Source organism: Ambystoma mexicanum, chromosome 7p (assembly GCF_040938575.1).
Source record: "Ambystoma mexicanum isolate Mex_15411 chromosome 7p, UKY_AmexF1_1, whole genome shotgun sequence".
NCBI lineage: Eukaryota > Metazoa > Chordata > Amphibia > Caudata > Ambystomatidae > Ambystoma > Ambystoma mexicanum.
In genome coordinates, this window is record NC_090939.1 from 499,887,481 (window position 1) to 499,913,865 (window position 26,385).

General features: G+C 48.5%; 1 protein-coding gene across 2 annotated transcripts in view; it reads left to right on the top strand.

Annotated features, from left to right (window-relative positions):
* MED14 (mediator complex subunit 14) overlaps window positions 1-26,385 on the top strand; it is a 1,766,813-nt gene that overhangs the window by 51,361 nt on the left and 1,689,067 nt on the right. For both annotated transcript variants that reach the window (XM_069636537.1, XM_069636538.1), the window contains exon 2: window positions 11,020-11,046. In XM_069636537.1, the coding sequence (XP_069492638.1) occupies window positions 11,020-11,046 (27 nt within the window). The remainder of the gene's footprint in view (window positions 1-11,019; window positions 11,047-26,385) is intronic.

Below are 26,385 nucleotides of genomic sequence, written 5' to 3' on the forward strand. Positions count from 1 at the left end.
TGTTGTGGGGCCGAAAATCGTCTGCATGTGCAAGGTGAGTTTCTTGGATGAACAGGAGCGCTGAATTAAGGGTGGCCACTCTAGAACACAGCACCTTTTGTTTTAGAGGGCAATTTTGGCCTTGAGCATTCAAGGTTAGGCAATTGATGTCAGGGGCTGCCATTCCAGTGTCGCTCAAGCTCCTGTGCAAAGCAATATAATACTCTCCCGCCTAGGAACCACCCTCCCCTAGTTCCCCCAATCGTGTTACCCAGCCTAATAAACGTACAAGCTGCTATGATGCAATTTAAATGATGTAATATTTCAAGTACATTTCTTGCTTTGTTTACCAGTTTTCAAAGATTTCCTGTGTTAGCATTGTGGTGAATAACCCATGTGAAAAGAATCCCAAGGACATTGTAATGAATTCTAAGAACAAAAAACCATGAAAATGACACGTATTAAAGAAGATAAGTAAAGTTATACTAAAACTTATTAAAACCTTAGTTTAATTCATTAATATGAACTTCAAGATCACAATAGCAGACACAATCCGTTCTGGGCGCCCGACCAAATCAACTCCTAATCACGCCATATTATCTAGAATGTCCAAGAACATGAATGTGGAAGCACGAACATCTTGTTTGGCAGTTGGTGAGACCCTTCATACCCCTCCGTCTGGTGCTGTTTACCCAAAGGCTTAACTGCAGAGGCCAGTGACGTTCTTCTGTAGATAGGAGACCTCTAGTATGTTTAGCACAAAAGCACGTGTCCCACATCCGGGACCGCAGAAAATGTCGTCCATGTCTCACTTCCAGAGGCTGTTAAGCTCTCGTCAATCCTCCCAATGTCATGCAGGGCCTGCTCCCTCCTGATCCGAGCCCGTGGCTTCTTTCACAGCGGGCCAACCCCTAGGTCTCCTTCTCCTGTCCTTTGGGGTGGGGCTGGGGGATGGATTGCCCAGTTCTTCATCTCTCATGCTGGGATCAACATTGCTCGGATCCCGCATCAAGTCTTTAGCCTCTTTTTCCGAGCCAGGTTTTGAAACTCAAAGTGCAGTTTACATGGGAACCCCCAGCGGTAACAGACCTTTTTTGCCTGTAGCCAGGCCGTGACTCTGGAGACGTCTGCAGTTTGCTAGAGTGTACAGTGACCGGTCCTGAAACAGGGTTACTGACGTGCCCCGAAACTTCACTGCCTCTGCCCGTCTAGCTGCTTCCATAATTTCCTACTTTTGGTGGAAAAAGCGTACTCGAGTGAGGACATCTGGTAGGAGATTTTGCACTCAGATGATCCATGTGTAGTATTTTTGTTTCTTTTAAAATGTTGCATTAATAAGAATAAAATGGTTTGACTATGTGTTTTATACATATGTTTTGTTATGTTGGCATTTGTATAGCGTCTTATGTATCATTGGTATGATCTCAAATTGCTGGTAGATTGAACGCCCTCCGGAAATGCAGTTCAAGTCAGTCGAGCGAGAGAGAGTCGTAAAGTGCGTGGGCGCACCGGGTATGTGTGCAGCTGGTGTGGTTTTTGCATGGTGGCTGCTTCTTAGCGGTATGTGTGGTGCTGAGGGGATCAGTTGAATGTGTTCAGTCTGGAGGGTGGACACCCAGACTGAGTTCTGGCTGCGTTAGGCCTGAGGAGACGCCTAACCTAGCTGTTATGTGTTCAGCTAGCTGTGTTTTATTAGGATGATGGGTAGTTTGATGGGAGATGTTAGTATGAGAACAGCTATACCGAATGTGTCGTAGTACAGCTGTGTTCTAGTTGAATGGTGGTGTATAGGAGAGAGTAAGCGTAGTAGTGCGATATTCCGGTAATTAGTAAAGTGCATGCGACCAGGCACACTTGATGATGTTGGGAATACCTTCTTAATTCGTCTGACCCAGTGACGCTATTAGGGCACACTTTCTAAGTTCAACTTTAACAGTGATGCTAATAGGATGCGGATAATCGTTGGACCTTAATATGTGACTGTATGACAGTGGTCTTCAAACTTTTTGGCCTGGGCCCCCTCTGAGCAAAGTTTGGGCAGGCCGGCCCCCCCCCAAAAGTGCCAGATGGACAGTATGTAGAAATCGCTATCAACTTTTGCGTGCCGTCACTGCACCCTACTCCCAGTACAGACCCTGGGCTCTCCCCACCCTACTCCCACCACTATCCCAGTGCTGCCGCCCATACTGCTCCCACCACAGTTCCATAACACAAGTATACACACATCAATACACATTTAAATACAAAATAAATCTCCATAAACATACCTTCTGCAGGGGCCTGCGCGTGGTTGCTAAAATGCCTCGCTCCAGGTTGCTCTGCCCGTATGTGCGAGGAGGCACAGGAGCACCCCCTCGCACATACATACATTTTTTTTTTAAAACAATTTTTATTATTTTAAGCAACCAACACACCAAACATTACAACAGTTTCAGACGTACATTTTCAAATTAAAGGTATAACATTATACGCTATTCTCTTCCGTCCTTCCCCCTCCCGTCCCCAAACTCTGAGCCGTCTAATCCGTCCCATCTGCCTGAACCTCTGCAGGTGTCTGTTATCATTATCACATCCTGGTCTTCCATATCATGGTTACCCCGGTGGGGTTTCACCATTGAGGTCACCAGTTGTCTCCAGGCTATCGAGGGGCCTACCTCCTCCTCCCCTCCTTTAGTGACTGCTTCATACCATACAGTAGTCTCTGCATCTGCCCACTTGAGGAGGTCTGCCCACCACATCGCTGTCTTAGGCCTGTGAGCCGAATTCCAACACATTGCTATTCTGCGCTTGGCCGAAATGCAAGCTAAGTCTTTCATTTTACTATTGTGTTCGAGGGTACGTGGCCTAGGGAAGCTTCCCAACATGCATGCCCAGGCCGACTCCACGTCCAACACTACCCCCCAGCTGGCCATTTTCGCCTTCAGTTCCACCCAGAATCTTTTCACCTCCGGGCAAGCCCAGAACATGTGTAACAGCCCCGCCACCTCTTCTCCACACCTGGGGCATTTTTGTATAGCAGAGCCGCCAAACCTAGCTATCCTGCCAGGAGTCAAATACACTCTGTGGGTGATGTATAACTGGATCTGCTGGAGTCTCGCATTCCGGGACCCCTTCTTGTGGTATCTTTGGGCTCTATCCCATTGCCCCTCTGTCATGGGTTCCCCCACCTCCTCCTCCCAGTCAAGCCTCAATTGGGATAGCCCTTTCTCCGCCTTCGCACTTAGGAGTTCATATATTCGTGATATTCCGTGCCCGCCCTCTGAGACATCATACATCATTTCCATAGTGGTATCGGGTTCTTCTGCAAGTACTGTTTCAGGCCATCTTTCCCTCACCCTTTTCATGATCCTGGAGTAAGTGATTTATTGGCCCCTATTCACCCCAGTCTCTTCCAGCAACCTTTGGAATTCCACTGCCTCCCAATATTTACGGACCCCTTTGATCAGTTGGGAGTCTACACCGCATAGCGCCACCAGCGGGGCCTGCGAGGATAACAGGTTCGGGTCTCCCGTAGTTTTCCATGCTCTATGCCAGACCTCCCATCCCAGCCTCAACAATCGCCCCATCTTCGCCACTATTGTCCTATGTAACCACACTGTTTCATTTAGAAAATATGGGGACGCGTCACCCCGCAAGAGCCAAGCTTCTGCAGAGTCCTCTGCGGCCAACCATCTGGTAACATATAACAGCTTTCCTGTCAGGTAATACAATTCAAAATTTGGTAGGTTTATGCCTCCCCTGTCACAAAAATTTTGTAATTTCCACAGGGCCACCCTATTTCTGGAATTATGCCATATGAAGCCCCTGCACAGGCTATGTAGTTTGGCAAAAAAGCGTCTGGGGAGCAAAAACGAAACATTCACAAAAAAATACAGCAATCTGGGTAAAACCACCATTTTGAGCAACTCTGCTCTCCCCATCATAGCCAGGGGTAGTTTGGACCAGAACGCCATGCTATTCCTTATGCCTTCGACTGCTTTCACCGTGTTGTGCTTGTGCTCTGCTTCTATCCTATGGTATATATTTATGCCTAGATATCTAAATGTCACGGTCTGCCAGGGTATCTGTAAGACAGGCAATTTTTCCCGTGGGACCCCTTTGTACCTCCCTAACGGGAATATGCTGGACTTTGCTGGGTTTACCGAAATGCCAGAGAGGACTGCGTACCTGCCCATCACTTCCAGCCCATGCTGCACGTTCTCCTCTGTGTAGCGCAAGTAGAGGAGTATGTCATCCGCATAAAGCGATATCAAATGGGTATTTCCTGTCGTTTGTATCCCCACCTCACTGTATTGTTGCCTTAGGCAGACTGCCAACGGCTCCAGCGCAAGAACGTACAGCATGGGCAACCAGGGGCACCCTTGCATAGTCCCTCTGCTGAGTTGCCACTTATCAGAAATTACAGAACCGGTTTTAACCCTAGCTATCGGGGAGCTATATATCATTTTAACCCATCTAATATATCCCGGTCCTATCCCATATCCCTTCAGGGACGCGATCAGCCATGGCCACCTAACTGAATCGAAGGCCTTGACCGCGTCCAGCGACACTATTGACAGTTCACACGGGTCTTTTTCAGTGTGATCGATAATATGGTGAAGTCTCCTATGGTTGTCCATAATATTTGTGCCGGGGATGTATCCTGTCTGGTCTGGGTGTATCAGCTTGCCAATTACTCGCTTAAGCCTATTTGCGAGCACTGCCGTGAGTATTTTACTGTCTTGCTTGAGCATCGACAAGGGTCTATAAAACCCACAATCCACATTAGGCTTGCCCGGTTTCAAGAGCGGGATAATCACTGCTTCACAGAGAGACTACGGCAATTTCCCTCGTTCATAGGCTTCATTGAGCATGGCCAGCATTGGCTGGAGCAACTCCTGCTTGTATACTTCATAGAATTCGCTGGGCAACCCATCCGACCCAGGCGCTTTACACGTGGGCAGATGCGTGATCACCGCGTCTAGTTCGTCAAGGGTGACTGGGGCCTCCAGCTCCGCTCGCTCTGAGTCATCTAGGGTGGGGAAGCTCTATATCTTCTATCGTATCCTCTATTTCCTGGCCCATTTCATCTCCTACATCTTCGTACAAGCGTTTATAATATTTTAAGGAATTCCTCATTTACTCCTTCCTGGGTATTACAAACCTGACCTTCCGCATTTTTAACTTCTCTAATCAACTGTCGGGGTGTCTCATTCTTGTACAACCAGGCCAATAGCCTACCCGGCTTGTCTCCTCCTGCGTAGCTTACATAGTCTGTCCCACAGTTCACCGCTTGCACTTTGTAGGTCTCTTACCTTAGCAACAATCTCCCGGGAGGCCTCCCCTCTTCGCATCAAGTCCTCCAGCTCTCTCTGTTTCCTGCAAATCCCGCTATATGCCCCCCTGAAGCCCCCTTGATTTTGATATGGCCACCCCACGCACCACCACCTTAAATGCTCCCCATAACCGTTCCCATGGATCGTACACTGCCAGTGTTTATTTCGAAGTATTCCTCAATGGCCTCCCTCGGGTCCTCACGGAATCCCGGGTCCTGTAGGGCCTCGGCTCTAAGCCTCCATGTTGGGATTTGCACCCCACGACCAAGGACGAGTGATCCTAGAGCACTCTAGCTTTATATTCTGCGCTCCCCATTTCGCCCGCTATCTCAGCCGCTGCAGATACATAATCTAACCTGGTATGCAGGTCATGTGGAGAAGAATAATGCGAGTATTGCCTGTCCATTGGATGCAACCATCTCCACACGTCCTCTAGCTTAAAATCCGACAAGTGTCCCCAACCCTCTAGCTGCTGGCGTGGCCTTGGTCATCTTGTTATCCGATCTATCTGTTTGAGGGTTCAGGGAGCAATTGAAATCTCCTCCCCACAACAACACTCCCCCCAATAGTGGGCTGATTTTACTGTACAAAGATCTAAAATAGGATGCGATATCGTGGTTCGGGGCATATAAGTGAATAATGGTCACTTCTTTATTTTCCAAGAGTCCCTCCACCACCACCATTCTACCTTCCGGGTCTGCCGTTGATCTAAGCAATTGGAACGGCACATGCGGTGTCACCCATGTGACCACCCCTCTTGCATATGCCGAATATGTGGCTCCTGTAATGCTCCCCTTCCATTTTCTTCTTACTATCTCCAATTTCTCCCTGGTGAGGTGGGTTTCCTGGAGCAGCGCTATGTCAACCCTCATCCTCCTTAGGTACATCATTACTTTATTACGTTTTAGGTAGCTGTTGAGGCCCCGAACGTTCCATGTCATGATTCTAAGGTTATCCGATTCCATTGGCTCGATGTTCTTCTGCCCTCCACTCCCTACTACTTCCTCTGTGACTCAAATTCCGGCTCAGTTCCCTCCCAACTTCCCTTTCACTCCCATTCCCCCCCCTCCCCTCCCCACTGCACACTCCCCTTCCTCCTCCCCCCTCCCTTCCCAACCCCCACAAATGCCCAGCTCCATGCCTGGATCTCAGGCTCACCCGCGTCTGGCCCTGTCTCGTGGTGTCGAGAACTAGGACCCCGTGGGGTGTCACCAAACTAATAGTGACCTAACTAAGCGAATGCTATGGGGATTCAAGGGTTGGCCCCCTGGAGCTCCCTCTTTGCGTAGTTAAAATAATCCAAGTCAAACGGATCCCGCAGACAAGCACGTACCTCTCCTCGCTTTTGTTGCGAGCCTAATGTTACTACTATATTCTAGTACCAATGTCTCACGCTGTGTCACCATGGGTGCCACAGCCCAGTTACTCATCTTCTCCGGCTCCGGTCTTGATCCCCGATTCTTGGGGTTGGCGCTGCATATCCAGCCATCCCATGGCGTCCTCCGGCGTATCGAAAAACAGTGATTTGTTCTTGTGGAACACCTTCAGTCTTGCTGGGTACAGCAGCATGTATCTATACTGTGCCTCTCTGTCTTCTTTTGACTGCCCCGAAGTTCATTGTGCTGCGCTGCACCTGCAAGGTGTAGTCCGGGTTTGCAGTTATTTTTGTGGGCCCCCTTTCAATCGTACCCCCTTTTCGAAAGAATTCGAGAACCCTTTCCTGGTCTCGGTAGTTCAGGATCTTTGCGATCAGCGGCCTGGGGGGGGGCTCCCGGAGGCGGTATTCCTCATCTGGGCTCTGTGCGCCCTTTTGACCGCAAAACCCTGGGACAACACCCCTCCGGTTATGTCCTGCAGCAACATGGTTTCCACGTATTCCATTGGGTTGGGCCCTTCCATTCCTTCTGGCAGTCCGAGGACATGGATATTATTGCGTCTAGCGCGTCCCTCTGCTTCTTCTGCTCTGTTTTCTAGATTGCCTACTCGCTGCACGAGGGCGTGAAGTTCTGATCTGTGGGCAGCGCATTCCGCTGTGTTTGGGGCCATCTCTTTTTCTAGGGTCCCAGTGCGCTGCGCCAGTGTTCTTACATCCTGTCTTAGCAGGTTCACCTCTTCCTGGACCGTGCCCACCTTAAGGTCTAGTCCCGCTTTCAGGTCATTCATGGCAAGTACCAACTTTGTCTCCCAGGCCACTTTCAGATCCACAATTGCTGCCAACACCTCCTGGATCGTGCCCGGGGCCTCCTCCGTAGCGGCGGCGGCTTTGTCCTTGCTCTTGACTCCCTCCGACCCCGGCGGTGTCTTGACGTATGCCTCCAGCGTTTGCTGTTTGTTCTTTGGTCTCACGACTTTGTTCGACATTGTGCTGTACTGTTGTGAGATGGGCCAGCTCCGCCACCTCGCACTTGGAGGTCTGTGTGTTGTCGGGCTAGGTCTGTTTTTTGGGGCCCTTCTCCGCCGTGTAGGGGGACACACATTCACCATCCACTGGGCTCTTGGGTTGTGCCGTGCCTGCGCCCCTTCGTTTTCATGTGCTGTTATGCCACTCATGTAGCCCCTTCTTGGGTCACCTAACCTGCCCACAGCGAACCCGTCCTTGCCACACCTACAGGTCCCACTCTAGCAGGCCACATCGATTGTGCCCAGGGCTCTCCACGTGCTGATCCGGCCTGCAGGCAGATGGCATGGGCACGTACATGCACTTTAGTTCTATAGACTGGTCCGCGTGCCTCCTGTCTGACTCTTATGGCGTCAGTATCCGGTATTGCTCTGGGTCCCACCGGAGTCTGTTTGCTCCTTATTTCCCCAAGGCAAGCTCAAAACAGCGGCACTATGCAGGCAGGGCAGCCGTCCCTGTAGTAACTTTGTGCATCCAGGGCTTCCCTTTTGTCTGTCTCAGCGTTCATACGCGCACCCCAGGTGCTTGCCACAATGTGTCTCCAGCGCAAGACACAATGTATCTCGCTATTCCGCTGGTATGCACTGCTCGTGTTCTAGCTGTCGGTGCATTCTCCAGCCGGTATTTACTCGGCGGTCCGCGGACCTCGTTTGATGGGCTGTTGACGCGGAGCCCGCAGCGGCTGCTATGGGCAAAGGCTTATCTTCCGAACGCTGCAGCCTTGCTGCGTTCGCCCCGCGGGTCCGCACACCGCCCACGACTCGTTCAGTTACCTTCTTCCGAACTTCTCGCAGTCTCCGGGGCTGCTGCCTCAACGTCCTTAATTGCTGCTCCGCCTCCCTCCCTGACTGCAGCCTTCGGTGGGATCCTTGTTTCAAGCGGTCAGTTTGATGTCCGGGACTGCCATTTTGTATCCTTTGACCGTCTGCCCTCGCATCAGTAAAAGCTTCCGAATTCCCGCATCCTCGCTCCGATGCACGGGCCAATTTCAGTGATTATGCAGCAGACCTTCCGACGTCCACACCACCATTTCAAGTGTCCTTGGGTGCATTTTAACACGCACAACATGGATCAATTCCAGGATCAACGGGAGCAACCAGGAAACGACGCCCTATTCCATGGCTAGTTAGCCACGCCCCCATACATACATACATACATACAGTGCCCCAGTCAGCATTTCCAATGAGCTATGCAAGGCGAGGCAAAACACCCCCAGCATTGCATGGCTCAGTGATCATGTGCGGCTGAGGAAATGAACTGTCAAAGGCAAACGGTGTTTCCCTTCGACAGTTCAGCCAGCCCAGGAGTACTCCCTCAGCTGGAAAAGGCAGCTGAGGGAGTGCTCAGTGTTTCACTGGGCTGGCTCCTCCATAATGGGTGACGTGGCCAGTGGGTGGACGGCCCCTCACCCATTATGGATGAGCCGGCAGGCTTAGACTGGCCTATAGGGCAATAGGGCGATGACCGTACCAAAAATGCAAAATGCTAGTGTAGGCCAGTCAATTTGGCCAATGTGAGCCAGTTTGAGGAGTTACTTCACTATGCAGCTAGTAGTTTTTGACCATTGTTGCTGAATACATATTCTTTAAATATCACAATTTGTTTACATTTGAACAAAACACAACCCCGTGGGTACTATTCAAACAGTCTGTGACTAAAGGACTGAATATCCATTTGCAACTGCCTAAGACCGTTTTATGGTCCAGTCTGACCATGTGAGCTGCCCCTTCCCATTTCCTCCAATCTAAAAAAACCAAATTCTACTTTTTCTTTTTTTTTTACATTTCATGCTGGGCTCTGGGGCCCCCACTGTGATGCAGCCCCACCCCCCCGGTGGGGCGCGCCCCACAGCTTGAAGACCTCTGTGTGATGTAACACAGTTGGGCTTTTTTGGGTAAGAGTGGTAGGGCTTTCAGGCGTGAATTGATTGGTTCAGTCACCACCCTTGCCACACTTGCGTTTTTGTTGGTGCTGGTTGACTGCAGGCTACTGGCTTCCTGCTTCTCGTACGGATACCTGCAGATACGATCTGGAGCTGTCTCGTTGGAGCTGTCCTTTGCCTCAGGGTCCTTAGCCGATGGGGCTACCGGGCAGAAGGCTGCCCTGGAAAGGTCTGTAATGGCCTGGTAACACAGCCTATTGGCCAATCGGGACACGGTGGGCGGGTCGGGGGGAGGGAGGGAGACCAGGAAGAGCGTGCAGGGAGGAAAAGGGACAACAAGGGGTGCTTCGGGGGGGGCTGGTGGGCATTTTTTAATACGAAAAAGGGAAAGAAAAGCCCAATATGGGCACACTCACCGCGCCGGCTTTTTCGATGGAAGGAGATGTTGATTGTTGTGACGTCATAGGATGAAAATATTTCCTTCGGGGATCTAGCATAAAAATTGTGCGATTGGATATTTGGCAGGTTGTAGAAGACAACCTGATGTTTTTTGAATAAAATAGAAGATATAACATTTTTTGAAAAAATCGCTCATATTGTTGCAATTGTTTGTCACGTGAAGCTTTGACAAGCGTCATATAAGGGGAAAGGGAACAGATTTAAGCATGGCGGACATAACTCCACTAGCATAGTGTTTGAGAGGTTTACAGAACTTGGATTGTAAGTTATGTGGAAAAATGGATGCCCATGGAATTAATTTCCAATATAAAGTAATCGCACAGAGCTGAGGGGTCCTTTTTGGGTCTTACGAGGGCAGGGCCACCTACTCTATTTTGTGGATATCTGAGTATTTCCCCTCTGTTTCTGAGTAGTAGTCCTTTCTCAGGCTAAAAGTGAGGGGTGATCCTTTAGAGATTTTGCCAAACTAATTAAAGGCAGTTTCATTCCTTCTCTCTGCTCTCTACTACATTCCTCTCTTTACTACCTCTACTTACTCCCCTCTCTACACCACCAACCCTCTTGCTACTCTCTCCCTACAGTAACCAGCATCAGGTGATAATCAGTGGTACTGTGATCCTGCAACCAGGCACAGTGGGAAGGTGAAAAAATGGAGGCCCTTACAACCCACCGCTGAGGTAGAACTGACTGTCGTGAACCCTGGTAGGCCTCCCAGTCTGAGGGGGAGCCTATATCTACCTGACAAGGACAGGTCTCTGACCCTGTCACGGTAGAATGTGCATATTTTATTTTTGTGTTAACAATACAGTGTCAGTTTACAGTTCAGATTCCACCACTTAATGAATGTATACTCCAAATAATTGTTAATCTCATTTCTTGAGGTGACTTTATGTATGAATTAACAAACAAAACTTCATTAGTAATATGCATCTTTGAAGGTAGACTGAATGTTCACATTATTAACTGCAGCTTTTTTTTCATTTCAGATTACCAAGGAAGACGGACATGGAAAGGTGAGTTCCAGTTTGCGAAACAATCAATTTTATATAGCAAGTTTTTTATTACCCATTTGTTAGGAGGAATTTTCGGTAATGTTATTGGTGTAGTTGTATGGGAAGCCAACCTTTTAGTGAACCTTCAGGGATCAACACAACGTCTAACCAAACTCACTTGTGGATGACTGAGCACAAGGCTTACACTACAGAGGTCTAGATTATTGTTATGAAGTACATTTTAACACAAACAGTAGTTATCAAAACAATAGATTAATAAATAGATAAGGTAAAAAAAAACTTATTACTAAAAAAGTTGGATTCATTTTAGAACGCTACAAAGTAAGTAAAGTACTGACCACTCTTCCGAATCAATATAGTTAAAATAAATACACATTCAAGAGCGAGTGGATGGCGGGGGTGGTATCTTATCATAATTATGACAGGCTTTTTTCAAATGATAAGGCAACACCAGCTCATTGAATTGATATTTTATTTCTATCGTCTATCGCTCTCATACACAAGTGTATCGGAGCGCGACAAGGCAAGGGAGGGATAAAGGGGAGAACAAAACAACAATCTTACTTTGCCCAGTGACATTGAGAATGCGCAAGTGCATGGGGGACGGGGAGGGGAAAAGTGCAAGGAAGGGAGAAGTGACAAGTGCAGAGCATTAGAACAGAATAAATAATAAAAGCAACAAAAGTGTTAGTGCAGCCAGAAAGTGACAAGTGCTGAGTTTAAGGCAGAAGACAGGGTAGGTCAGATAAGTGCAGGAAGAAAAAAAAGGGCAGGGGGGGGGGACTGTGGGTTCAGATACAGACCCCAGGGCAGGGCAAGGGGTGGCCCGGAGGCAGTGCGGGAGGGTGGCATGGTGAGCAGGAACCTGGGCCCGGAGGACAGAGGGTGGCCAGGTGCACGGTGCCAGGAGAGAACAGATTAGCAGGGGAGAGGGGGGCAAAGGCAGAAGCAAAGAGTAAGGTCTTGAGGTTCTTCCGGAACCGGAGATGGTTCTCAAGTTTTAGAGTGGAAGGGAGGCTGTGCCAGAGGGAGGTCCCAGCCAAAGACATATCTACCCACCAGCTCATTTCTTTGAAAAACAACTGACCCTGAGGGAGTTGGAGGTAGAGGATCGGGGAGGTATTTGCGGAGGGATAGCTGAAGGTATTTTGGACCCAGGCCCCAGAAAGCCTTGTGGACAATGCAGAGGGTTTTGAATGTAATCCTTGCATCCACTGGGAGCCAATGGAGAGATTTCAGAGCTCGAGAGATATGATCCCATGGCTTGAGGCCAAGGATAAGTCTTGCAGTCATGTTCTGGATTAGTTGCAGAGGGCGGAGAGTAGAGGCAGTTGGGTTTAGAAAGAGGCTATTACAATAGTCCAACCTAGAGAGAACCAGAGCTTGGGAGACAGCTTCTGGGGAAAGGAGAGGAACGGCAGAGTATCTCTGAGGAGGTGCAGTAGGAAATTTGACTTTTTAGAGACCTCAGTTGTGGGCGGAGAAGGAAAGTGTGGAATCAAAGATGACCCCACGGTTCTTAGCCTTGCAGGTGGGGTAGGAGGAGGGCCAGGGGAGGCTGGCCAGAGGGTAAAGGGAAAGGATGGAGATGGTGTGCCGATGAGGAGGATCTCAGTCTTGCTGGCATTCAGACAAAGATCAATGGTGGAGCACCAATCTTGAATGCCAGTAAGGCGATGGGAGATGGGGGAGGCTGAGGGCAGCCTGAAAATGAGTTGGGCGTCGTCAGCGTAGCACTGGAAATTTGAGCAGAAAATGACAATGCAGTGGGCCAGGGTTGCCATGTATTGGTTGAAATGCCAGGGTGAGAGGTTAGACCCCTGGAGAACACCATAGGTACAGAGGGAGATAGATGATAGGAAGGAGCCCAGTATGACCTGGGAGGGTCGATCAGAGAGGAAAGATGTCAGCCAGAGCCTGATCGGTGATGCCCAGGTATTGCAGAGATGGTTGACCAGGATGGTACAGTTGACTGTGTCAAATGCAGAAGAGAGATGGAGTAGGATAAGGACAGCGGGATTTAGAGACAAGGTTGGAGAGCAGATCTTCACGGATGTTCATGAGAGCAGTTTCTGTGCTTCTGGCAGCTCCAAAGCAATACTGGTGGTCATGGAGACAGCCAGCAGAATCAGAATGAAGGTTAAGCTGGGAGATGGCCAGCTTTTCTAGGAGTTTGCCCAGAAAGGGAGTAATGAAAATTGGGTGATAGTCAGACAGGAAGGATCAGCTGTGGGTTTCTTGAGAAGAGGATGCACAAGGGAGTGCTTCAGAGGGGAAGGATCCTGAGCCAAAGGAGTGGTTGCAAAAGTCAGCAAGGGCCAGGGCGAGCATGTCAATGTGGTCCTTGATGGTTATAGAGGAACAGGGATGAACCTGTTTTGACGAGGCTTTCGTAGATCGGACTTGTCTAGCGACCTCATTGGGGGATATAAGAGGAAAGGATGAGAAGGGGAGTGGTGGGGTGGCTGAGGGAGGTTCTGTGAGCACAGATGAAGAGGGGAAAGTAGGGGGAGGAGAGGGTGGACAGGATGTCCTGGGTTTGAGATAAAGTGAGAGGCATGGGCATTGCAAAGAGCCTGGGGGGGGGGGGTGGAGGAGGAGGAGGAGGAGGAGGAGGAGGCGGCGGAGGCAGCAGTGATGTGCTGTTGTGCAGGTCTATGTGTCGTTTGTTTTGAAGATTGTGCGGATTGCTGCGTTTTAGGCTTGTGGTTGTGTTTGGTTAGAGTTTGGGAGGTGTATGCAGAGAGTTGAAGTTGTTAGTGGGTTGGTTAGTTGGCATTGCTTTCCTTGCAATTATGTCTGGGTGTGATGCTTGCTACCATTCACTATTCCATCGGAGTGTGGCGTCGCTAATTTTCAATATTCTGTCTAGATGTGAGGCAGGCTAGTGATCACGATTCCATTCAAGTGTTGCACTAGTCATCATTCACAGTTTCATTTGGGTGTTGTAACATTCACATTTCTATCTATATGTGACGCAGGCTAAGGTTAAGAATTCCATCGAAGTGTGGCACATGCTAACATTATTACACTTGTCTAAAGGTGATGCAGGCTAATCTTGACCGTTCTCTATAGGTGTGGCACTAGTTAACATTGGCTAGTATGTTAGTGCGCAATGCAGTGCTACGTTTATAGTCCGGGCAAGAATGGATTTAGGTTGGGGGTCACGAATCTCTCTAAGTATGCATGTTGTAATTCTATGGCAGTCTACATTATGGAGAGGTAAGGTAGGGTGGCAAAGCAAAGGCTCTATACGCATGAGGGCACAAGACAAATGACTCGGGTTTCAGCAAAGCCCCTCTTCCTGATAGAGAGCAGCAGAGCTATGATGTTGTAGTCCCGTGACAAGGGTGCACTGCAGAACTTGTAGCCCCACACCTTTTCAATGTTGCGTGCCACCTCTAGGACGTATACAACGATACAGGATCCTGAAACAGTTAGTCATTTCAAGGGAGGGAATAACCTTGGAAGGACTCCCCTGTTAAAGAAGGAGCAGAGCTTAGTCTTGTGCTATTTGGCCTGGGCAGTGATAGCAGAAGCTTCCACTGTCCCTTTCGTGCCTCTTGTTTCAGATTCTTGGTACCAGTGGTCATTGTGGGTGAGGGAGTCGGTCCATCTATCAAGGGACCAGCAACATGCAAACCCTGAGTGGTTGTAATCTTGGAAAAGCCTGCACAGGTACAGTCATGACATCACTCAGGTTTGCCATGTGTGTTGGGGCTTTCTGCAGCCACTTACCTAGTCCTAACCAGTTCAATAGTAACACAGGCTACTTCCTGGACTGGGCTCAGTCTAGAGCATGCAGAGAATGACCATCTGTAACGATACCACACTTAAAAATAAATAAATAAATAAAAGTGATCCCGAAATGCTACCAACTAATTTCTTTACTGCCTGTCGCTTCGAAGTCGTTTGGTAGAAGTCTACATGAAAAAAGTCTGGATTGGGTTAAATTATTTCACATCATTTCTGAAGGCTAGTATGATTTCTGCGAGGGGCTTGGCACAGTGGAACCGGCCCTGTCAATGATTGCCAGTAAGTAAAAGTTGAGATGTGAGTCAATGGTCAGCCTAGCCTTTACAGACATAGTGTAGCGCATTTGTTGGTGTCGCTCCACCTATTGACCTCTCTCAAAGTAAAGCTCCGTCCATTCTCTATTTTGAACATTCTGATTTAGAGGTTTGTTGGATAAGATCCGACCTTTGAATTGCCCTTAATTTTTCCATCTTTGCGCCCTGCTCCACTATTGTTTAATTTGTATGTTCATGCCCTCACTGAATATATTTTGGGCATTGGCGTGTTGCTAAGGTGCCTGGCAGATCTGTTAGACTTGTATTCTTTGCTGGTGAAGCAGTTTTGTTGGGCCACATCCTGAGGGGCCCTACAGATTTTAGTTGACCTATATGTGGCCCTTATCTATTTTTGGGGGTCTCTGTAAACGTAAATCCAAACTAATGGTGCTTCGCAGACCCCAAGTCACTTTATATTCACTGATGTAGAAGAGTAAAAGGATTGGGATGGGTTCAAAAGTATGCTTGTTTGTGGATTGTGATGAACAGTTCTCTAAGTTTGTTGATTACGTGGGGAGGCAATTAGTAAAGATGAAGCAGTAAAACTTTGCAGTTTTCAACTTTGCATGCTATACAGGGAGCTGTCGAATCAAAACAATATTGTTCTGCTGAAGAGATGTCCCACCTACCACTGGTCCAAGCCATACCAAATGGCTGGAATGGCTACACAAATAGAAGATGACATACTCCTACGTCCTATCCCTTTCCTCTATGCTTTTGGGACATTCCGTCCCACGGAGCACTTTGAAGCATCGCAAAACGACTTTTTGCCTTGTTTTATTTTTACACGGGGCCACCGCACATGGCTGTGTAACCCCGCCTTCCTGAGCTCCACCCCATGCATCGCCCTTCAGTCCTTTTCTCTTCGTGGTTGGGGTTGGATGCACTTGCATCGTGGGGAGTTTTTTTGTCAGGTTTCCCACTTGTCCTTCATCTTCCTGCTCCGGTTCCACAGTTGTCTTCACCTCCGTCGATGTTGGAGTGTCAGGGATTCGTGTCCTGTTATTCGTGCAAATGTCATTTTGCTAGGGCGGATCCCCATTCTCTCAATCTGTAGTGCTTGGGCCAGAACATGTATGGGACTTTTTTGTCTACTGCGACTCACTCTCCATCTGGGCACTCCAGCGTAGGCTCGTCAGGTGGGAGGATGTGTTCCAAAGACTACCTTCTCCTGATTTACAGCAGTTAATTGATGAAAAAAGGAAACGTCAGGTAAGTTCCTTCCTTTTTTGGGCACCCCCGCCAGGGGACACCTTTCCAGGGTCTCCTGGGTTCGGGAGGGGTCCAAATGCTTCTTGTACCAGGGTTCTCCATGAGGTATCCTAAAAGGGATGTATCCTGCATACCAGAGTTTCCTCGAGTTTCCACACCAGGGGTCTAAAACTGCTGACGTTTCCTCTGAGGTGTCCCTAGGCCAAGATTTCTGGGGGAGGCTTCAACCGGGGCTATTCCCAGGTTTTCCCAGTCTGGGACTAAACGTACAGAGGATAGTCTCTAGGTTTTCTGTAAAGTGACTAGAAATACCAGGATCACTCCAGAGGATCCCAAAATGGGGGGCTATAATCAAAAACAGGAGGATTGAGGGGTCCAATTTTGGTACTCTGGCTAACAGGTGTAAACCGAAGCTTTCCCACAAGGAATCTTGTGGTCGTACTGGTCCTGCTGAGGTGGCAAAGGCCCTAAGCCTTCAAGCACCAGTCAAGCCGAGGCTCCCTCTTAGAGGGCTAAAACCTTTTCTGAGGCTAAAGGGGCTGAAAAACGCTCCAGGTCTTCCAGTACCGGCTCTGCCGAGGTTCCCTGTCAGAGGGCTAAAATAGACTCCAAAGCTCCTACAATTCCTGTGGTGACAATGGCTTCACAAAAACCTGCGACGAAGATCGCTTCAGGCAGTGACAAAATGGTGTCTAAACCCACGCGGCCAGAGGTGGCCATTTTGACAAGCTCCTACAACATTTTCATTGGCTGGGACAGGAGGGCCTACGTTTGGGGGCAAGCAGCCTTTTCCAGACAACATGGATAACTGAAACTCCTTTTGCCTGCCAGCTGGCTGGCCTGCAAGGTTTCCGCTGCCACACACGGTCTCACGCCCTCCTACGTCTGCTCCTCTAGTTTATGTGGATCCAGCTGGAGGGGGCCATCTTGGCATTCTTGGGGATTTACCGCTCCAGAGCGGTATCTACCAACTCCTGCCTAGACCACCTTCTGAGGACGCGTTCTTTGGCATATTCCAAGCCATTATGCACTCCAACCTGATGACTTATTTCAAGGTTCTGTTCAAAGATAAATATCCTAAGCCTCTCGAACTGCAGCCTGCTCCTCATCAGCAGGTTCCGGTAGTGCCTCCTCCACTTCCAGTGGAGCCTCCTCCTACACTACCACCATTGTCTCCGCTTTCACCGGTTCTTGCGACGGCAGTGGTGCAAATGGCTATGCCCACGGTGTCTGAGGCCCCACGTGTTGTGGATCAGCCTTCTGTTCCTGCCAAAACAGACGAGCACGCAGACCAGGATAGTGAAGACCTGCCCAATCCATCAGAGCTTTTCATGACCGGGTTTTGGATGTGATGGCGTTGCTAGAAATTCCAATCCCTGATCCGCTAGCTCCACAAGAGGGAGTTCTCTCAAGAGCGCTAACCCTTACATCAAAGGAGTGCACAGGTAATTTTCTTAAAGACGTTCTAGCTGAAGCCCGTAAGGTCTGGGGAAAAACCTCATTCAGGGCAGTATATAACTAAAAAGATTGACGCTCGGTACAAGCTACACGCATCGGAGTGCATACCATTGGCTGCCTGCTTCCTTCATCAACGGTAGCCTTCTTCAACCTCCTCCACAGCTGCATCACAGGTTTTATCCAAGGAGGACTGAATTCTGGATGCCGTTGGGGGGTGGGGTTTTCCAATGCAGGTCTTCAGCTGCGTCAGGCGAATACTGAAGTCATTCTGGTAGCTGCCAACCTCGAGCTGTGCAGAGAGTTTTCGAGTTCCAATATTGTATCCCACAGGACAGGCTGGAAGATTTTAAAGAGGGCCGCCAGGGTTTTTAAATTTTTGTATTGGTTTTTCACACAGAATTGTAGACATTAAATATATATGACAACGCATTACAACCATTGTCAATCTGTCACATGAGTCCCTCTCTATTAACTGCTCCCACCCCGTTAACAGCCTATGCCATCTACATCGCTTCTCTGTCAGTACGTGGGATGTACCTGTTTTACGTATGTTATTAAACCAACAAGCTCACTTGGGTTCTGCTATTGTTTGGGTGTTGGCGCATACTGAGGCCTGCAGATGTTATAATAATAGTCTCCAACCGTTTAAGTCAGTCTTTTGCTCTCCTTAGCTGCGTCTGGCTGCCTCCTGCCAGGCCGCAGTTTCAGCGGGCATCCATTTGTGCAGGTCTATCCACCACAATTTTGCATCTGGCCTCCTGCACGCATTTCAGCTCATTGCTATCCTTAGTTTGGTGAGGATGCATGCCAAATATTTTAATTTGCTTATGTTTCTTCACCTTAAGGTGTGCAGATATACCCAGCAGGCAGGTTGTGGGTGATCCTGTATCTAACGTTATTTCTGCTTTTGCAGAATCTATATCCGTCCAGTACTGCGACACTTCTCTGCAGGCCCAGAACAAATGCCCCATGTCCACCTTGCTCAACCCGCACTTCGGGCAGCTGTGTTCTGTGGTTTTGCTGAAACTTTGCATTCTCCTAGGCGTTATATACGCTCTCTGGGTTATATATAACTGTATGAGTTGCAGTTTTGTGTTTCTGGACACTTGATATGTCATTGCTCTCTTCCATTGTTTATCTGTTAATGTTTCTTGTAGGTCTTCTTCCCAGCTACGTCTAGTTTTTGCTAACCCATTTTTATCTTGGGACATGATCAGTTAGTATATCCTAGAAACCTTGTGGCCTCCTTCTGAGATGTCATAAAGTGTTTCTATTGATTATGTGAGTTTTAGCTCATTCATCTGTGCTAGCCATATCTGCTTCAAGAGAGGTGTGTAATATATGTTGTCCTTTGTGTAGCCCGGTGTCTGAGTGTGTTAAAGTCTATCTGTACTCCTTCTAGTAACACGCCGCTTATTGTCACTATGCCTAGAGGTTCCCAGTGTTTCCTCACTTGTATTCGGGTTTGCTGGTCATCTGCTTTGAGTACCACTATTGGGATCTGGGGCAAATACAGCGTTTGATCGCCTAATAGGCTTTGTTCCATATTGCCTTCCCTAACTTCAGGAGGAAGGGGGGCTTTAACCAATGTGTCATAGGAATCCAGACTATTTCCTTCAGAAAAAATGGGGCACATGTAGATTGAAGCAGGTGAGTGTCCTGCGTTGGCTCGTCTGCTAGCCACCTCGTGACAAACTGTAATTGGCTCACCACAAAGTATAGTGAAGGAAAAGGATCAGCCTTAGAAACAGAGTAGAGATGCTGCAACTGAGGGATGCCACAGAGGCTGACCTGGGCTTGGACAAAACTGAAGGGAGGAAGGCCCTCCTGTCGCGCTTCTCAATAAAACGTAATGTTAACAGAGGTGCATGAATTTCAAAAAAATAGATTTTTAATTTCTTTACGTAAATGTAAACACATGATTGGAAAAAAAGGTTAGTTGAAAACATGAAAGTAAATCACACATGAAGTATCTGTTATCAAAGTAGAATCTAATCAAAGCAAAATAATAGTGTCCTTAGTTACTTTAACTAAGTCTTAGTATTTGGATCAAAGTTTCAAATAATGCAGATTGGCTGTGGCCGTAGTTGTTGTCACTAGATCCTGGTTCTTAGTTCTTAAATAAGGTTTTCCAATAGTACTAAAGAGTTGTGACCTCAGTTGTTATCACTGGGTCTGGGTGTCCTTTGGTTGGAGTGGATCCTTATTGAGGTTGTGGCCTTAGTTTAATGCACTAGGTCTTCTTAATTATGGGAAACAATGTCTTTGTGTAAGTTCCAAACAAGAATTACTAGAGCAATTGGCTCTGTGGTTGGAGTAAGTCCTTAACAGGGCAGTCTGTAGTGGACACAACTTGGAAGTGAAATAGAATACAGTTCCTCAACACATGCTTCCCCACTGCATGGTCACTGTGGTTCTTCAGGAGGAATGTGTGGTTTGTTGAGACAGAAGTTGTCTGAGAGGAAGAAGAAAAAAGGAAAGGTTTGAAAGAGCATTGGGTCTTGTGCTTTCTGATCTTTTAGGTGAAACACTGTTAGTTAATATAGGTGCATCCAATAAGGTACTTACAGGTTTGTGGATTCAATATTGTGAGAATGGTTAGTTCAGCTCGGTAAAGAGAGCACTTGTTGATTATTGCAAAAAGGTCTGATCTGAAATAATTTAAATGTACGCTATTTAGAGTACTCAAGTTAAGACATTCTCGAATGTCAGCATCAATTACATATATTGTGATCTTAGAATAGGTAACTAGGAATATACATGTTGAGTAAGATGAAGGTATTCTGAAAGTGTGATTATGAAGGCATTGCTAAATAGTTATAAAAGTGGAGAGCAAACAATAATAATTGGTGCTATGAACAGCTAGCGGTAAGCTTATTCAATATTTAGGGTTTAAGCCCAAATTGGAAATAGTAAAGTGAGCTTTAAGTAAGATCGTAGCCTTCTAGATAAAAAAATCAATATGGTCCAAAGAGAAAGTGATTCAGCAAGATGCTTGGGAGAGTGATACTTACTGCTACTGGATTCCGAGGTCCTTCTCGTTCGATGGTTTCTACCGTTCTGGTCTAGAGCGGTGTATTTATAGTGCATTACGTTGCGTAATGGCGTGTGCGCGATGACGTCATACGCACGCGAGTTGCTGCGTGATGATGTCGTCTCCATGCATGGTCTCAAAAATGCTGTGTTCAGCTGGGAAGCAGTTTCTCGAGGGCCGTCCTGTTTCGGCCTTTAGACCACACGACTTCTTGGCATATTGATTCCAGCTTCCTAAAGAAGCTTCTAGAGATGTCATAAGGAACATTTGCAAAATAGTGTAGTAAAATAGAGAGCACCGCCATCTTCAGTAGTGCAGCTCTGCCCATCAATGATAGGGGTAGTTTTGCACAGAAGTTCATGGGCTTCATTGCTTTACCTGCTGCCGTCTGTGTGTTTTGCAGATGTTCCCCCTTGGGGTCATGGTAAATATGAACTCCTAAATATTTAAATGTTTCTGCCTCTCACTGCACTGGCAGCACTGGTAATGTGCTCAACGTCTTTCCCCCGTAACCCGCTAGGGGGAACAAGCACGATTCCTTTTTGTTAACTGTGATGCCTGAGAGTTTGGTGAAGCGCCTTAGTACGTCTAAGATGTATTGCAAATTAGTCTTGATTAGCAGATTAGGCTTGGTGGTTCCAGAGACTTTTGGGCCTCATAGCTTCTTGCATGCCAGCCCTTCCCCTTGCATGTCTGAAGATGAGGCGTACTTAGCTGGCTCTTCGGAGCTCTCGGTCTCAGTCTTTGAACCCGGATTCCAAGATAATCCCAGTTCCATCCTGCTTGACGGTGGATCTAAAATGGTGGTCTTCGACCGACAATCTTTCAGCGGGGGCTTCCTTCCAGGAGCCCTGCCCACAAGTGAGTTACCACGGACTCCTCCCTTCTGTGTGTCGGGGCGCAACGCTGTCACCTCAAAGCATTCGACCTTTGGACACTTCAGGACAGGCAGTTTCATATCAATTATCTGGACTCCTGGCTGTTTTTCTGGCGCTCAAAGCCTTTCAACCATCCATCACGAACAAGGTAGTCTGTGTTCGCACGGACAATTCCGTGGCAATGTTTTACATCAACAAGCAAGGCGGCACCAAGTCACCTCTCCTTGTGGGACCTAGCCATACAGATGTGGGAATGGGCCATATAGCACAAGGTTTGGCTCCTGGCTGTACGCTTTCCGGATCACATCAATGTAACTGCAGACTCACTCAGTCGCCAGTAATGAGTGGGAATTGAACACCAATGTTCTCTCCACCATTTTTCGCCAATGGGGCACTCCAGAAGTGGACCTCTTTGCGACTTCTACAAAAAGGAAACTTGCTCTGTATGTATCCAGAGGGGGTTTGGGGTGTCCTCCCTGGAAGATGCTCTCGAAATTCATGGCACAGCATGACGGCTTATGCCTTTCCTCCACTGCCTCTGATTCATCGCACACTGCAAGCTCAGGAATGCATCGAATTGCACTCTCCTCCTCATAGCTCCTTGGTGGCCAGCCAGATTCTGGTTTTCGGAACTTAAGTATCTGTCGATTCTTCCTCCAATCGGATTGCTGTTGATTCCCAACCTGCTTCACCAGTGCGATCACCAGTTATGGCACCTCTCCCCTCAATCGTTCAGCTTGGCGGCCTGGTGCCTGAATTCGGATCTTTAGCGCAGTTTAATTTGTCCGAGGACAATATGCGCATTATCCAAGCAGCCAGAAAACCTTCTACAAGGGCTCAATATAGTAGCAAATGGCTCAGTTTTTGCCACTGGTGCTTAGCTAAACAATAAACAACTTGACCCCAGGCATGCTACCGTTGACACTGTTCTATCATTCGTGTCTCCCCTCGCAGCTTCGGGCATTCATGTCTTGTGTTGCAGGACTTGCTTATCGGCCATTGCGGCTTACCTGTCCACTGACGGCTGTTCTTTTCTTTGACTAATCCGGTTATTTCAAAGGCATTTTGCGCTTCTTCTGTATCTTTTCCCGCTGGTGCGCACTCCTCATCTCAAATGGGATTTGAATGTGGTCCTCACCGCGTTATGCCATAAACCATTTGAACCCATGCCCCCTACCAATCTCAAATACATTTCTTGGAAGGTCGCTTTTCTGATCGTAATGACATCGGCAAGGCGATTAAGTGAGCTCCGAGTTCTTTCTGTGGAACATTCGTTCCTCACCTTCCATATGCATAAGGTTGTGCTTCGCACGCATCCTTCTTTCCTGCCTAAGGTGATTACCGATTTTCATTTGAACCAATCAATCTCCTTACATGTCTTTTTTTCCTGACCCGGCATTGGATGCAGAGAGAGTCTTAAACAACTTGGACATCAGGCGAGCCCTGAAAGTTTGAGAACAAGTAAAAGTTGCTAGTCACTATCGCTAGCGCACCTTCGACGTATTCACAACAGATTATAATGAAATTCTTGAGACTTGATTCATTTGTCAAGAAAAGGAAAGATTTGAATTAATAGAATGGTTCAATGTTTCCCTCGACACGCGTTTCCCCAATTTGATTGGTTCTTCAGGAGGGTATCATCTTTATAATTACATTCCAATTATTTTCATTCAATGTGTGGTATTCAGAATTTCTGTCAAATGTAAACCAAAAGAAAAAAATGTTGGGGAACACGTGTTGAGGGAAACATTGAACCATTCTATTAATTAAAATCTTTCCTTTTCTTCACAAATGAATCAAGTCTCAAGAATTTAATTATAATCTGTTGTGAATACGTTTCGAAGGTGCGCTAGTGATAGTGACTAGCAACTTTTACTTGCTCTCGTTTTCTGATACACACAGCAGTCTGAGTGGTCTAGTCATTCTTAAGCAGCACCTAACATATTGCATGTAAAATTGATAACACTCTCCTTATGAACAGCTCGCCACCAGCTGTATTCAAGACTGCAAAGAGTCTTTAAAGAGCCCTGAAGGTTTACCTCGACAGAACGAGTGAAATCGCGAGCTTCTCACAACTCGGTCACATTCAGAGACCCGAAAGGGAAACCGGTTTCCAAGGCAGCTATCTCCCAATGGGTTGCCTCCTGCATTTCAGAAGCCTATAGCATCCAGGGCCTTCAACCTCCGAAAGGCATCTATGCTCATCCGGTACGAGGTAAAGTGGCTGCTGTTGCCTTCCAAACATATGTTCCTTGGGACACCATCGCCAAGGCAACTACGTGGGCTTCCCCATCAGCTTTTTGTAAGCATTACCGCTTGGACCTGACCTTCAGGGCTGATGCCCAGTTTGGCCAGGCTGTTTTTAAGAACTTATTCCAGTAAGGTATTTTCGAGGGGATTTGTTCCTCCGATGTATTCCACATCTATGACAGGTAATCACCACAGCTCTGCTGCTTCGGAAAATTTTCGGTGTCTGCGTCAATGACGTTGATCAGCTGTCCTCGAGGGCCTCCGTTGAGCCGACATCACCGGATGTTATAAGTAGGATGCATGACGCCCGTAGCCGCAGTTCTGTTTTTTCTGCGAAAGGGTTCGATTCGGAGATTTCGGCACGCCTCGGTTCTTCTGACAATTACTGTTGGAAGTGTCGGGACTGCGGTTCCAAGATGTTGCTTACGGACCCGCACAACGTCTGCCTCTGGTGCCTCGGCGAGGACCACGCCACCGACGACTGTGACGATTGCCAGTCTTTGACGTCGAAGGCCTTGCAGGAGCGGAAGAAGCAGCTTTCTGTAATCTGTAGGTAGGGTTTCGAAACCCCAAAAGTCAAAATCTGCTGGCGTTTCGATCGATTCGAGGGGCGACTCTCTGCGTCGGCGTAAGTCCAGGGGGGTCTCGGTCCCGGAGTGGTTCCCTCTGCCTCCTCAAGGCACTCGCGGAAGCGCCGTCACCGGTCGCCTTCCTGGTCCGAGGACTCCACCAGACGGCGGGTTGCTTGTCCCAACAAGCATTCCTCTCCTGCGGAATTGGACGCATTTCGTAAGGAGATGATGGCGATTTCTGAATCTCAGGGCTCCGTTCCGTCCGCGCTTTCGCGAGACGCCGGCAGGGAACGCGCTAGGGCCACTGCTCGCATGCCTTGGGCGGTTGGCGCGATCGGGAGCAGTCGAGGTCCCGATCGGACAAGGTGGATCGCTCTAGCTGCGCCCGCTCCAGGTCCTCGATGCCCTCGAGACTGTCAGAGCCTGTGAGGTCTTCTAAGAAGACGTCAACGCCATCAGCGCTATGTCCGTCGAGAGACTCTCTCGAGGCTCCGCCTCCGAGGCCGTCGAAGGACACGCTCGGGGCACCGCCCTCGAGGCCTGTGTTGAAGCCATCGGCGCCACGCTCGATGCCTATTCCGTCGATGCCCTTGACACCTTTTGTGGATGCTTTACCAGAGGTACCCCGTGCATCGGTGGAAACTCCCTGAAGAAGTCAGTGAGGCCTGTGTTTGAACCTTTTTCTGTGCCCTCATCCAGGGATTTATTCCAGCCTCTGGATTACATCTCTGAGGTGGATGAAGGTTCTGATGAAGGTTTGGTTCCTGATGAGGTTCCTGAGGAACTCTTGTCTGGTCATAACCATTTGGAAGACCTGCGTCAGTCTTTGCACGACGCCAGTGGTCTGGCCTCTCTGGAGGTTGAGTTCGGTAGGCCTAAACCTGGCATGCATGCCGAGTCTTGATACCGGCGTCTCATGTCGAGGTTGACGGAGTACTGGGGTGGTCTGCGGAATTCCCCTCTGTGGAATTGTGTGTCTTTGGCGGCGGAACATATTCCCGAAGGGGAGGAGCGGGATTGTTTTCTTGCCCTCGTTCAGGATGGCAAGTATGCCATGTGTGAATCCGTTCAGTCGGGTCTGGACATGGCAGACTGTGTCAGCCGGTCCATGGCGGCGAGCAGCGTGGTGCGCAGATTTGCGTGGTTGCGGAAGTTAGGGTTTGCTCCTGACGTATAAGCCCGGCTTCTCAACATGCTCTTTGATGGTGTACATCTTTTTGGCAGCAAGGCTGACGAGAGCCTTGAGAGGTTGCAGACCTCCAAAGCTGCAGCAAAGTCATTGAGTGCTGCAGTTCGCCAACCTCTGCTTTTTTGTCCTAGGGGACAGCAATGGAGGGGTGGTTTCTTTCGATACTACTCTTCCTTTGGTAGATCGAGGGGAGCTGCAAGTCAAAGGGGCCACCGTAGGAGTAGCAGAGGTGGAAAACAAGGTACTCGAGGTGCCAAGGCCGCTTGGGCAGTTGCCTCTTTGCCCTCAGGCACTGCTGCAGCCACTTCAGCTCAGTCATGAGGCCATGTCGCATGGTTTGCCGGTTGGGGGAAGGCTGGCGCAGCATGTTGTAGAAAGGCGTGCCATTACTTCAGATGTGTGGGTTCTGGAGATCGTAGCCCACAGCTACTGTCTTCCTTTCCGGCAGAGGCCTCACGGCAATCCACCAGGGAATCTCTTTGAAGAGTCCGGATCCCCTCCTTGCACAGGAAATCAAATCCCTGCTGGAGAAAGACGCCATAGAACTGGTGCCTGTAGCGGAGAGGAACAAGGGATGGTATTGCCCATATTTTTTTGATTCCGAAAGTGGATGGGGGATTGAGACCCATCATGGACTTGCGTGGTTTGAACAAGCTCCTCAGGAAGGACAAGTTGA